This window comes from Megalobrama amblycephala, linkage group LG1, assembly GCF_018812025.1.
Source record: "Megalobrama amblycephala isolate DHTTF-2021 linkage group LG1, ASM1881202v1, whole genome shotgun sequence".
NCBI lineage: Eukaryota > Metazoa > Chordata > Actinopteri > Cypriniformes > Xenocyprididae > Megalobrama > Megalobrama amblycephala.
The window spans coordinates 31,130,591-31,144,559 of NC_063044.1; the positions used below are offsets into that span (position 1 = coordinate 31,130,591).

Sequence of the window (13,969 nt, forward strand, 5' to 3'; positions counted from 1 at the left end):
GAATTAATATAGGAAGAGATTGAAACATGTATACAAATTTGGGCAAAACATTCATTTTGACTGCATTTATTCTTCCAAGCAATGTGAGTGGTAGATCCATCCAATTTGTTAAATCTCTACCAACCTTCTCTAAAAGACTAGCCAAATTAAGACTATAAAGATTCTTTAAATTGCCATCCACCTGTATACCCAAATATTTAATACCAGTAGGTGAGCATTTGAAGGAAAAACTATCTAGTGCAGTAAAATCAAACCCTGATAATGGCAAAATAACACTTTTGTCGATATTAACTTTATATCCAGAGAAAGTACTATATAATTGTAACACATTCTGTAAATTAGATAAAGAATCTATGGGGTTAGTAAGAAATAAAAGAATATCATCAGCAAACAATGATATTTTATGTATTTCAGGGCCGATTTCAAAGCCTTTTATATCAGGGTTACATCTTATAGCCTCGGCTAAGGGTTCGATAGCCAGCACAAAGAGAGCTGGGCTTAGGGGACAACCTTGTCTGCATCCTCTATATAAGGGGAATGCATCCGAAATAATTCCATTAGTAACAATTTTTGCTTTGGGAGATTTATAAAGTGACTTAATTAAGTCAATATATGCATCTCCAAATCCAAATTTTTTCAGCACTTCAAAAAGATACGACCATTCTACTCGATCAAAAGCCTTTTCGGCATCGAGGGAAACAGCTACTCCCTGTACGCGCTTTTCTTTAGCAATATGGATGACATTGAAAAATCTCCTCAGATTATTTGCTGATAGTCTTTCAATTATAAAACCAGTTTGATCTGGGTTTATCAACAGTGGAAGACGAGTTTCTAATCTCTTGGTTATCATTTTTGTAACTAATTTATAATCCACATTAAGAAGTGAAATTGGCCTATAGGAGGCGCATTTCAGTGGATCTTTACCTTTCTTATATAATACAGAAATTATTGCATTGGAGAAGGAGTCTGGAAAACATTTGTCCGTCCTTGACTGTTCAAGCACTTCGATCAAATAGGGTACCAACAAATCTTTAAATTCTTTATAAAATTCAGATGGGAAGCCATCCTCACCCGGAGACTTATTATTAGGCAATAGACGAATAGCTTCAATCAACTCAGAGGCAGAGAAAGGTTGATCCAGACTAAACCTATCCTCCTCCGAAAGACATGGTAAGTGAACTGAGGATAGGAAAGAATCCATTTGGGAATGATCTATACTAGCCTGAGAAGTATATAACTCTGTATAATAGCGCTTAAATGCATCATTAATCTCTACAGGGTTGTATGTTTCTGCATTACCAGCATCTATTGCGTTTATCGTTCGTTTCTGTTCATCTCGTTTTAATTGCCAGGCCAAGACTTTGTGCGCTTTCTCGCCAAGCTCATAATAACGCTGATTAGAATTAATAATAGCTCTCTCTGCCTGGTAGGTGTTCAATTTATTATATTCAATTTTTTTGCTGAGCAATTCCCGATAAACCACCTTATTCTGATCTTTATGATATATTTTTTCAAGTGCTGAGATTTCAGATTCTAGCTCATTCAATTTGGAAATTTTTCTTTTTGTTAACCCCTTAGTATATGCAATACATTGACCCCTAAGATAAGCCTTTAAGGTATCCCATAATATAAAGCTATTGGAGCAGGAAGGTTTGTTTGTAGAAGTAAAAATATCGATTTGTTCTCTAATAAATTTGTGGAAATCAGATTGTTTAAGAAGAATAGGATTTAGTCTCCACCTATAAGTCTGTCTTATTTTCTCTGGGATAGCCAATGACATTACAAGGGGAGAATGGTCGCTCAATAAACGAGGGAGGTATTCAACATCTAGTACACGATATAAAAGTTGGGTGGATAACAAAAAATAATCGATACGGGTGTGTGTATCATGAGGATGTGAATAAAAAGAATAATCTCTATCTTGTGGATGTTCCTGTCTCCAAACATCTGTTAGATTTAAATCTTTCATAAAAGCAGTGGTGGATTTAGCTGCTTTAGAAAGAGGTAAAGGTTTAGATGAAGATCTATCAAGTACATTGTCCAAACAAAAATTAAAGTCTCCACCTACCAAAAGTGAGCCTGATGACTGAGCGATTTGAAGAAAAACATTTTGTATAAATACGTGATCATCAATGTTTGGAGCATATATATTTAACATTGTCCACTGTTCAGAGTACATATGCCCCTGTATCATTACATATCTTCCTGAGGGGTCGAATACCGATTTTGTAACAGTAAAAGGGATATTTTTATTTATCAGTATAGCCGTTCCCCTTGACTTAGAATTAAACGAGGATGCAAACACTTGGCCTACCCAATCCCTTTTTAATTTTTTATGCTCCAAGTCTGTTAAATGTGTTTCCTGCAGGAAAACTATTTCTGCCCCCAATTTCTTAAGATACATATAGACTCTTTTTCTTTTAACTGGACTATGTAGGCCCTTTATATTAAATGTCACAAATTTCAAAGGCTTTATCATCTAATATCTATAACATCCAAAACATCATATAAAATGCCCTCATAACCACCGATTTGAAATGTTAACATGTATCTTTCAGAAAACAAAATAATCAAAATAAAGGAAAACATGTATAAACAGAGAAATTCTAACATAGCTGCTGAACCAGAACTATACAGCAGCAGAGAGAGAGAAAAAAGAAATCCGTTGAGAAACGATTAGCTCGTGCTTCTTTCCAAAGAAAAAATGAAAGGCTAACCACGAGCTCTCTTTATACATATAAACACACTGATGCAACAGTAATTATTAAGAATAAATCCCCAAACGTTTAAATTCAAATCCAAAACTAATAGTCCGCCCGTAAACCGATGAAGTCCCACAACAAAAAATTGAAGTGATAGAAAAGATAATAACAACAATAATAATAATAATAATTATTATTATTATTATAATGCGGACACCCTCTGCAACCCCTTAAATGAGGAGGGGAAAATAAACCAAAATACCAATTCAAATAAAATCCCGAGCGACCAGAGAGTTCCCAAAGTATCAGGCCGACAAGTCACTCACCCAACCAGATCTAACAAATCAACTTGGGGTATGAACCCCATCCGTCCGTCCCGGAGTGCACCGGACTCCGCCACGTCCAGCAAACTTCTCAGGCATGTTCCGACAGAAACTTGAATGCTTCGTCCGGCGTGTGACAAAACCGTGTTCCACCATCCTCCGTAAGGATTCGAATGCGAGCGGGATAAACGAGATGACAATTGACATTCTTCTCCTTTAAAGCCTTGAGCGCTGGGATCATTCCTCTTCTCCGGGTTATCACGTCCGATGAGAAATCCGGAAAGAAACTTACTCTCTTCCCATCAACGGAAATTGGAGCTTTATCTCGGGCGATACGTAGGATACTTTCGCGGTCCTGGAATTTCAGAAGTCGAATTAGGATGGGCCGTGGGGCCCTCCCCGAGATTCGCGCCGCCGGAATGCGGTGGGCGCGTTCGATGTCAAGTGGAGCGCCAAAGTTTTCTTCTCCCAAAACTCTCGGTAGCCATGTCTTAAAGAATTCGACCGTGTCACGACCTTCAACTCCTTCACTCAATCCAATCAGGCGGATATTATTTCGTCTGTTGTAATTTTCCATATATTCCAACTTATTTCTGAGAACCTCGTTGTCTTTTTTTAGGAGACTGAGGGACTTCTCATTTCCCGAAACTGTGTCTTCCACATCGCTTATCCTTTGTTCAGCCACAGAGATCCGGCCTTGCATAGATGAAACTGACACGGTCAAGGTGTCAATTGATCCCTGAATGGAGTTGCGAAGGTCTGACATTTGAGAGATCAGCTCCTGCTTAACACTCCCAATGATCTCGCGAAACTCTTTCAGCGCGGCGGCGATAACCCCCGCTGAACTTTCCCCCTCAGAGACGTTACCCTCGGCGCCATTTTGCGGAGACTTTCTCTCAGTTTCGGCGGTTCTATGTTCATCTTTCCTTGGTTTCGGTCGACGCTCCATCATTCCCGGTTGCTCACAAGTACCAGACAGACTTTAAAAACTATTGGGGAACGTTTCAGTGTTTGTATCAAAAAGATATTAAACGATTTCTAGAGAGCTCTCATGGTAACGTCTAACTACCTCGCGCGCATCACGTGACTCCCGACTTCAAAAAAAAAAAAAGTTCAACTTTTAAAAAAATGCATCTCAAGAGCTTGCATTTTGTTTTGTTTTTCCCACGACCCTTTTTTAACCGCAAAAAAAAGTGTTCTGTGTGAATCAGCCCTTAGGCGCCGTCCACACGGAGACGTGTTTCTGTGAAACTGCAAAATTTTTTTTTATCGGATAGGCGTTTCGTCCACACGGATCCGGCATTTTCGAACGGTGAAACTGCTATTTTTTGAAACGGGGTCCCAGAGTAGATACATTTGAAAACGCCGTTTTTGCGTTATCGTGTGGACGGGGCAGTCCGTATATTTTCTGAAACGATGATGTCATCACCCCACGTGTCGACCCTAGTCAGACGCGCTAACACCACAAAAGAGCAACACCAGCAGAAATAGCAGACTCTATTCATTCAAACTGCCGCCGGCGGGAGGGTCAAAGTAAATGACTAGTTGTGGCAACCAATGGGAATCCTCTCAAGCGAGGACCTCTACATTCCGATTGGTTGCCGCCGAACCGCGTCATAGCTCATTACCATAAAGTTGACTTGATTTCAACTCTCCTCGACGCTCTCGCCGGAGCTCGCCGCCGGCTCTCATTGAAAATGAATGACTTCCTGTCACTTTGAAGCTCTCGCCGCTGGCAGTGTGAACACACAGTAAAGCTTTGCTATAGTTTGTATTCAGCGCGCAAGGTTTATGCGCATGCTCCAAGTCTTCTTCGCTGCTTTAAGTGCATTTCTGTGACAGAATTGCAGCGCCACATAATGGTCTGGCATGTATACTACATCATTTTGAGCCGTTTCTCTGGTTTCATGTGGACGCAGATATTTCTTGATACGGCACCATGTGGACGGGATTTTTTTTTTTTTTAGAACGAGGGGAAAAAAAAGATCAGATTGGTGTAAGCTCCGGCTTCGTGTGGACGGGGCCTTAATCTGTGCCTCATTGTGTTTTTTTTTTTTTTTTTTTTTTTTTTTTTTTTTTTTTTTTTTAAGAAACCCAATCCACTTCCATATAATTACCTTTTTTTTTTTTTTTTTTTTTTTTCTGAACAATTTTCATTTTCTCTATGGTTTCCCTTGCCAGCTCCCTGCACACTGACTGACTGTTGATGCATTTATTTCTGCTGTGTGATAGACTGGTAGGGTAATCCATATCAGGTAAAAAATGTTCAGAGTTTATCATTGTGATCAACATAAATTTTGTCACAATCTTTATATGATTTGTTTTGGTTTATCACCCTGCCCTAGTTTTTCATTCATGGTGCCAATTTTGGGAAAGGGATCTCAAATTCTCACAGAACAAATTTTCATGTGAAAATTCATGTCACAACATCACATCTCACAGCAGTTTCACATTCAGTGTGGAGAGACAAATTGCTTGTTGCTGGAAACTCATTGTATGCCACCTAATTAGTACATGGTGTTACGCCTGACTAGATTTGTGTGAAAATGTTTTTTGCTTGTCTTACTACATATTTTGTCTTAAAATTTGGCTTTGACAATCTTCAGATCAAACCTCACAAAATATATCAAATGGACTTTTGTTAATCTACTATTAAAGTAGGGCTGCAACAATTAATTGATCAAGTCGATTATCGATAATGAAAGTAATTGATAACGAATTTGATTATAGTCATGTCTATGTGCTGTGCTCAGAAACCATCAGTCAGTCACGTCGCTTTACAGTAGTGAATTATCCATTGCTATGGACTAGGGTTGTCAAAAGTACAGGCTTTGGTACCAAGTCAGTAAAAAATTTAAAAATGTGACTATACCAGCATTGCCCCTAGCATTCTAAGCACTGATGAGCAAATTTATAAACACCTCTGATTGGCCATTGTGTTCACACACTCATAAGATGTGTCCAACTTGGTACCGAAGTTGGTACTTTTGACAACACCTCTGTGGACATAACACATATGGAAAATGGCAGAGGACAGAGTGAGCTGCTGCGGAAAGGTACATGATCTAAGTTGTCCGAAACATGAGAGTGGTTTATATTTATAAACGCTTCAAACAAAAGCATAAGCGTTTTCTTGCCTTGTCATGCTTTGACAGATACATGTGCTGTTTAATGCAGGAAGTGATACTATATCTTGGACTGGAGGATTTCTCTATATTTTTCGGATGATATTCAGAATTTAAGCATTTGCTCTGATATGGCTTGATTATATCATTCATATATTTTATAACAAATGCCGTTATGAAATAATACATCAGTTGAAGTTGACAATTTGAACTGATTCACATAAATCAGCAAATGACAAACATAACAATTTATGATACTGAAGGTGAAATCAGGCACAATTAACATTTTTGATGTTCTCATACTTGCAGTTTGTGAGACACAAAGCAACATGAAAGGATTGAGTCTTTTGGAAACTTGAAGACTAATTACAAAACACACTCAGGAAGTCTCTTCATTTTATACTGGGAATAAAATAGTTGTGAATACGGTGGCCAGCTGTAACTCTATATTCGTAGTGGGAAAAAAAAAAAAAAGAGATTAGAGTGATCTAGTGAAAACGCCCTGAGGTTTTTGGGGCCCCCTGTTGGTCAAAAAAGGACATATTTCCTAAATATATAGTTCGGTTTCCCTTATTCTATGGCCAAAATTACTTTTTCCCCTGTAATTGCAGCTTTTTTTTAACCCTTTCGAGCGTGAGTTTAAAATATTCTAACTGTCCCCCCAGAGTGAGTTTTTTTTAAGGCGACCGTTATTTTAGAACATTTGCCTTTAATGTTTCCATAGCGATGCGTCTTGCTTGTCACGAGCGCTGAACGCAGCCACAATAACACTGTATGACAGATGGATCGCTATTATTTTGTTTTTCCTTGTTTATTTAAAATATTCACAAACTTGCTTACCATGTCATCAACTATCTGATATTCCGATCCTCAAATATATGTAAGTGAGTGTGCTTTGTCGTTTAAAAGCCTTTATAAATGATCTTTATCTTGATCTATAATGCGAGATGGGCGCCGCCATCTTAGTTTGCCCCGCAGTTCACAGAGTCCTGTCAGTCGGATTTACAGCAGGTGAATTCATCCGTTTCTCCTGAAATATAAGCAAGTAAGTGGCTGGTGAACTGGAAGAATAAGAGAGTAAACTTTATAGTTGCTAAGGCCCATTATGTGTGTCTGATATGAATAAATGTCGGCAAATTGTATTTGAATGGATTGTTATTGCTCCTTCCACTGATGTCTGACATCTGTGTGTATTTTATAAACTCTAAATATATTGTTTTAATGGTGCTTATGCGTATTTAAATGTCTGAAACATTAAAAGAAACGTTATGTGGCTGAAAACACTGCATAGTTGTGATATATGACAAGAGCTGCGCGCGTCCGTCTCGCAGCCAGGGCGCGAAAGCACAGTTTGAATCTGGCAGTTATGTGATGTCACTGAACGTTCGAAATCCCATATGTGGGACCGTACGCCCAGGGGCACTGAAATAAAAATCCCATATGTGGGACCGTACCGCTCAAAGGGTTAATCATCACAGTTATTGTATGTGTGTACATTCTACGTATTGCCCTGATAACACTTGCTTTCTTTCTTTCTCTTTTACAGTGATCTTGTTTTGTATGGCCGCCCTCATATTCCCAATAGGCTTCTACATCAATGAAGTAGGGGGACAACCATACAAATTACCCAACAACACAGTGGTGGGCTCCTCCTATGTACTGTTCGTGCTCTCCATCTTCTTCACAATAGTGGGGCTCCTGTTTGCGGGAAAAGTCTGTCTTCCTGGCTGAGGGGACGGTCCCAGCTTGGACAGCTGGGGTGTTCAATGTGAAACGGAAAGAAACGGCACTCATCGAGAAGGGCGACGACAGGGGATGGTATTATATGGTAAACACTAAACTCATTAAACTGCAAAACTAATAAAGACGATTACTGCACACACTGCATACGAGTGCGTCCGACCACATGCTCCCCTTCGCCCAACCTGTGCTTAGTTAAACCTGTGCTGTCTTTATGTTGCACCTTTGAGTTTCAACCCAAAGGATTGGGGGTGTTGAAGTACACAGGCCCATCCGGAAAGGACCAAGTGCATCCACAGTGGCTGCTTCCGGTACTACTTCACTATGGAATATAGTTGTGTTATCTTCGGTTCGTTTAAGCTTCGCACTCATGTATGCCCCCTGCCTTTGTGGAGAGGAAGGACAAGAAAGTGGTGGAGAATGCGGGCAGAGACACGTTGGGCCGGGCGCTCGGTCCAACAAATCGGACTCCCCACATTCTCTCTAGTGCCCCAAGAGCTGGCCAGGACGCTGCACTGTTACAAAAGAGGGAAACCGGTAAAAGGGAACAGTATTAAGAACAGTTTTGCTCACACACTACAACGAGGCAAGCTCTCCAGGACTGCCGGTCAGGACCCTGCAAGGCTGTGCCTCACTGTTAAACCACGCTCAGATATTGACAAACGCGTCTCTGAATCTGACATCATACCAAAAGTAACTCCCGCCTGTCCTCGCTTGAGTATGGGGCGAGTTGGGTTAAGTCACAGGCGGATGTGTTTTTGACTTCACACCTGTTCATCTCTTCTTGTTTTGATCTCTGGATTTGCAGAGCCCTTTACTTGTTTGGTTTGATTTGCTAATGTGCCATAAACCTGTTTTCATTGTATGAATGCTAAGGGCATGAAAGGAGCACTGTGCGGTATAGCCATTTCAGTAAGTAAAGCACTACAAAAAAACGAACTCCTTACCTCATTATTTTGCGATTCAGCATTATTTTTCCCCTCACCATGACAAAATGTGTGCCCTGTAAGTTATGATCTGCCTTGATCACGGACGTTTCATTAAAATGCTGCGATCATGGCAATTTATTTATCTGACACTGAATAAAAGGAGCTCAAGAATGTGTGCTTGTTACATCAACCCTGTTTTTGTTTTTGGAAAGCAAATGTACCGTGGAACGAAATCAGAACTGTATTTTATTTATGATGGACGTGTGATATGAAGGTTACATTTTGCCCACAAGTTATGTTTTGTTTTTTCATCAAATCTCCTCTTGGTGTGTGTTCGGTTTTATTTGAATGCGCTTTTCTGTTCAATCCATTTACGGAAGGTCATGCTCACAGTCGCCTTTACGTTCTTTACTAAATTAATTTCATTAATGCTTCGATAGACTGCACTTTCCTTGGAAACACACATATTCATTATAGTATGGAAGTTTGTGAATTGTGAATTTTTTCTCACAATTGTGAGTTTACATGTCACAATTATGACTTCTCAGAATTGATATAAACTCACAATTACGATTTATAATGTCAGAATTGCGAAATATAAAGTTTATTGTGAGAAAAAAGTCAGAATTGTGGGATAAAACTCGCAATTGTCTTTTTACTTGCAATTCTGACTTTTTTTCTCACAATTGCAAGTACATCTCGCAATTAACTTCTCAGAAACGCGAGATATAAACTCGCAATTGCGAGTTATGTCGTCAGAATTGCGAAATATAAACCATTATGAGAAGTCAATATTGCGAGAAACTTGCTATTCTGACTTTATAACTCGCAATTTAGAGTTTATATCACGCAATTCTGACTTAATTTCTCGCAATTGCAGGTTTATATCACGCATTTCTGAGAAAAAAAGTCATAATTGCGAGAGAAACTCGCAATCGTTAGAAAAAAAGAATTATGAGATTAAAAAGTCGCAATTTTTATTCAGTGGCGGAAACAAGCTTCCATATAATAGGGATGGCAAACAGATGAGATATTTATTCAAATTTTAGATGATTCTCGTAAATATATGGGGTAAGAACATAAATTCTTGGATTGATGGATTGATAAAAATGTTTATAATAAAAATTCCCACCTGCATATTCAGGCAAGATATGTACAATTGCTTTCGGCAAAAGACGACGTATCGCACTGGGACCTAAATTAATGTGAACTGTGAGAACAGCGGTGGAAAACATCACCTCCGCGCTAAAGACTGCTTCTGCTTTGGATATTTTTGGAAACCCATCATAAAATGGAATACAAGTATAGGGGTAATGAACATCAGTGACATCTAGGGTAATGAAAAGGTATTATTTATAATTTCAAAAGGGAAGGAAACAAATGTAAGAGTAACAGTATTATCTATCAAAGGATGTTAGCAGTCCTTGTGCACAGTTACTGTTAACAGATTCATGTTACTGGCAAGACAACTGTTTTCTCTGCTACTCTTTGTTTCAGTATCTCACTGTATACAATAAAAGGCATAAAAGAAGGAAGGTCGACTGCTTGAGTTCAGCTGAGCTTTGCTTTATTGAGAATCCAGTTGTAACTATTGCTCTACTTTCTACTCCTTTGATGAAAATTAAGCAAACTTTGCACGCATGAAGGGTCTGTGGCTAATTGCGTTTTGAGTAATTTTTGGAAGCATGGGATGTATGGTTGCCTAGCAACTAGCAGTTAAATTTGCGATATTCAAAACATCAGCCCGCTACCCTTTTTGAGCTAGAGGAAGATTCTCACAGCAGACTCTGTTTGCTGATGGTCCCTGTTTTTTCAGTATGTGACATTTAAGTAAAAAAAAAAAATGATTCTTACAAACTGCCATCAAATGGATGAGATTTGTGATGTTTTTTTGAACTTTTACAAGTTTGCAAAATTAAAATAGATTTGTTAGATTTAAATGTTAGACTTGTAAATGCATTTTCAAAGGGCGCTCTGTTTCCTCACATCAGGTAGGTTGGCAGGTCCAGGCTTTGGAAGAGATGGAGTGATCTACCGGAAACTCAAGTAGAAGGCACTAACAGGGCCTTTAAATGTGTCATCCCTCATATATTATACTGTTGAATGATCAAATCTGATTGGTTGACGAACGTTAATTTTTTTTCAGGGAAATGCATGCCTAAAGTAGTTCTAGCAGGTCTTGACCGCATTAGTTTCATATCACTTCGCCAAATGATTTCAGTTATTTCAAAGGTCCTACAGCCTACAACCGCAAAAGAACCAAAACCCACAAAGACACAGACCAAGAAAATAAATATAATAAACAGGTTAATAACGACAATTTTTTTCCATGTATTTTGACACAAAATTACATTTTATTGTGCACGAAAAGCACATACTCTCTTTCTCCAACTTATATACTCATATTTTAATTTAGTTTAACTTGATTTTAAAAACTAAAACTGAACACCTTAGCAACACCCTATCAACCACCCAAAGCTCCATAGCAAATGCCTAGCAACTTCATAGTAACACCCTAGCAACAACATAAAAATCTGTCTGAGAGACTGCATGGCCTTAGTTCTTCATACTTTGAGCTTTGTAAACTACAAACATTCTGACATTTTATCTAGTTTAATGTTCTAAAATAACTAAAACTGAAATAAAAAATGTAAATCTATAGACATGATAAAATAAAAAATTTTAATACTTTACAATTAAAATGAAAACATTCAAAGTATTAATGAAAACTACTAGCATCTCGATGCTAAAATAAAACCACAATAAATTAATCATTATTATTTTTTATTCATATAACTTGTTTAACATTAACAAATATGCATACAGGTTTGTGACCTTGGACCATACATGTGTCCACGAATATTTATGTATTTATTTGTTTAAAGACAGCATATATTTACATATATGGATGGTTGTCAGAGTGTTGTTATGCAGTTGCTAGGTTCAAATGTTTACATGCCTCCAATCTGGAAACAATGTCTGATTCTCGTGTTTTGTCGCATTACGTGTACAGACAGTAACGTTACACCGGTTCTTTACCCGGAGAGCTGAAGTTCAATACTCGTAGAGGTGTATTCTAAGTCTAAGCAATAATAACAGTGATGCTTGAATTAATAGCAAGTAGCACTGGTCATGAAAACGTGTCTTCTTCATACATGTCAACGTGAGATCGTGAGCTCAGCAAGAGCGCTGGCTGCACTCGAGCTGAATGGCTCAGTCGGTTGCTATGGAGACGCCTAACACAGCGCAGCTGTCAGTCACTGATGAGTTTGAACCGCACAAGGACGTTTGCTGATTTCTGCGCGAGGATAATTAATGCTGCTGCTGATCACGCGCGAGCTTCAGAACACAGAAGGTAAACATTGATAACCTTGCAACACCTCAATAACTGATGTTTCCTGCAAAATACCATAGTTACTGCATATTAGGTGGTTGCCTCGGTAATATCACAATAAAGGGATATAGAAATAGAATTTCCTTTCAGAAACTCTTCTTTCTTTCTGATTTTTTATGTTTTTAAAAGAACGTTTCAATAAGGCTAAATTTATTTTATCAGAACTACAGTAATATTGTGAACTATAATTACAATTTAAAATAACTTTTCTATATTTTAAATGTAATTTATTCCTGTGATCAAAGCTGAATCTACTCCAGTCTTCAGTGTCACAGGATCCTTCAGAAATCATTATAATATGCTGATTTGATGCTCAGAAAGTTAAAAACAACAGCATTTATTTGAAATAGAAGTATTTTGTAACATTAGACACAAACAAATGAAATGTGCAGTTCTTACCTGGGTCCCACTTTATACAAACCGAATTCCGGAAATGTTGGGACGTTTTTTAAATGTGAATAAAATGAAAACTAAAAGAATTTCAAATCTCCAATATTTCCAATATTTTATTCACAATAAAACATAGATAACATAACAAATTTAAACTGAGAAATTTTACACTTTTATCTACTAAATTAGCTCATTTCAAATTTGATGCCTGCTACAGGTCTCAAAAAAGTTGGCATGGGGGCAACAAATGGCTGAAAAAAGCAAGAAATTTTGAAAACATTCAGCTGGGAGAATATCTAGCAACTAATTAAGGTAACTGATATCAGGTCTGTAACATGATTAGCTATAAAAGGGATGTCTTCGAGAGACCTTTATTGGAATGCCCGTGGTCTTCGGGCCCTCAGACGACACTGCATCACTCATTAGCATGATTGTGTCAATGACATTACTAAATGGGTCCAGGAATACTTCCAGAAACCACTGTCGGTAAACACAATCCGCTGTGCCATCTGCAGATGCCAACTAAAGCTCTATCTCAGGGACGTCTATTTCAGGGAAGGCCTTGTGTATTTCAGCAGGACAATGCAAAACGTCTCGGGTTACTGGCGTAACCTGTTCTCTGAATAGGGAACAAGACGCTGCGTAGCTATGACGCAATGGGAACACCCTCTGGGTGTGCTGATTGTCTGAAGCCCGTATAGAATCACGCCAATTCATTGGCTGATGGCGCGGGCGCCGCCCCAACGCTCTTACGTCGCCATCCTATACTGACGAACGCGTCATCTGCTCCTCAGATTTCTCTGCTGAAAAAGGCCACTTGTTGGCAGCGCGAGGAGCTTGGCAGTGGACACAGCGTCTCTTTCCCTATTCAGAGAACATAGGTTACGCCAGTAACCTCAGATGTTCTCTTTCATTGGTTCACTTGACGCTGTGTAGCTATGACGCAATGGGAACAATATACCAAACACGCCAAGCTAAAGTGCTGCCGTATCTGGCACAATGAAAAACCAGATAGCAACCATGGCTGGTTCAAACAGACAGAACCTGGGAACCCGGAGCCATATCGAGATCCAAACTATAAAATTTAACAAACGTGTGCGGGGAGGAACATCCTGCCAGGAGGGCCCCTCTAAAAAGAGCTTGAGAGGAAGCCACACTTCTGGTGGAATGTGCCTGAATGCTGAATGGTGAAGACAGACCACGGACCTCATATGCCAGCGAAATAGCCTCCGTAACCCAGTGAGAAATTATCTGCTTTGATGCGGCAAGCCCGCAGCGGCCAGCACAAAAACATACCAAAAGCTTAATCGTTCTTCTCCAACTGCTAGAGCAATCTACGTAAGACTTCAGAGCTCGGACAGGGCAG

At 39.0% G+C, this 13,969-nt stretch overlaps 2 protein-coding genes across 10 annotated transcripts in view; both read left to right on the top strand.

The window, feature by feature from the left end:
* The window catches only part of mosmoa (modulator of smoothened a), a 46,380-nt gene extending 36,026 nt beyond the window's left edge, over window positions 1-10,354 (top strand). The window contains exon 3 of the mRNA XM_048189443.1: window positions 7,697-10,354. Coding sequence (XP_048045400.1) covers window positions 7,697-7,881 — 185 coding nt within the window. The 3' untranslated portion in view covers window positions 7,882-10,354. The remainder of the gene's footprint in view (window positions 1-7,696) is intronic.
* Window positions 10,355-10,493: 139 nt separating this feature from the next.
* Window positions 10,494-13,969, top strand: part of vwa3a (von Willebrand factor A domain containing 3A) — a 48,725-nt gene continuing 45,249 nt past the window's right edge. For 6 of the 9 annotated variants that reach the window (XM_048189399.1, XM_048189390.1, XM_048189347.1 and 3 more), the window contains exon 1: window positions 10,494-12,174. In XM_048189399.1, coding sequence (XP_048045356.1) covers window positions 12,083-12,174 — 92 coding nt within the window. In that variant the 5' untranslated portion in view covers window positions 10,494-12,082. The remainder of the gene's footprint in view (window positions 12,175-13,969) is intronic. The other 3 variants (XM_048189373.1, XM_048189382.1, XM_048189408.1) reach the window with 2 other exon arrangements.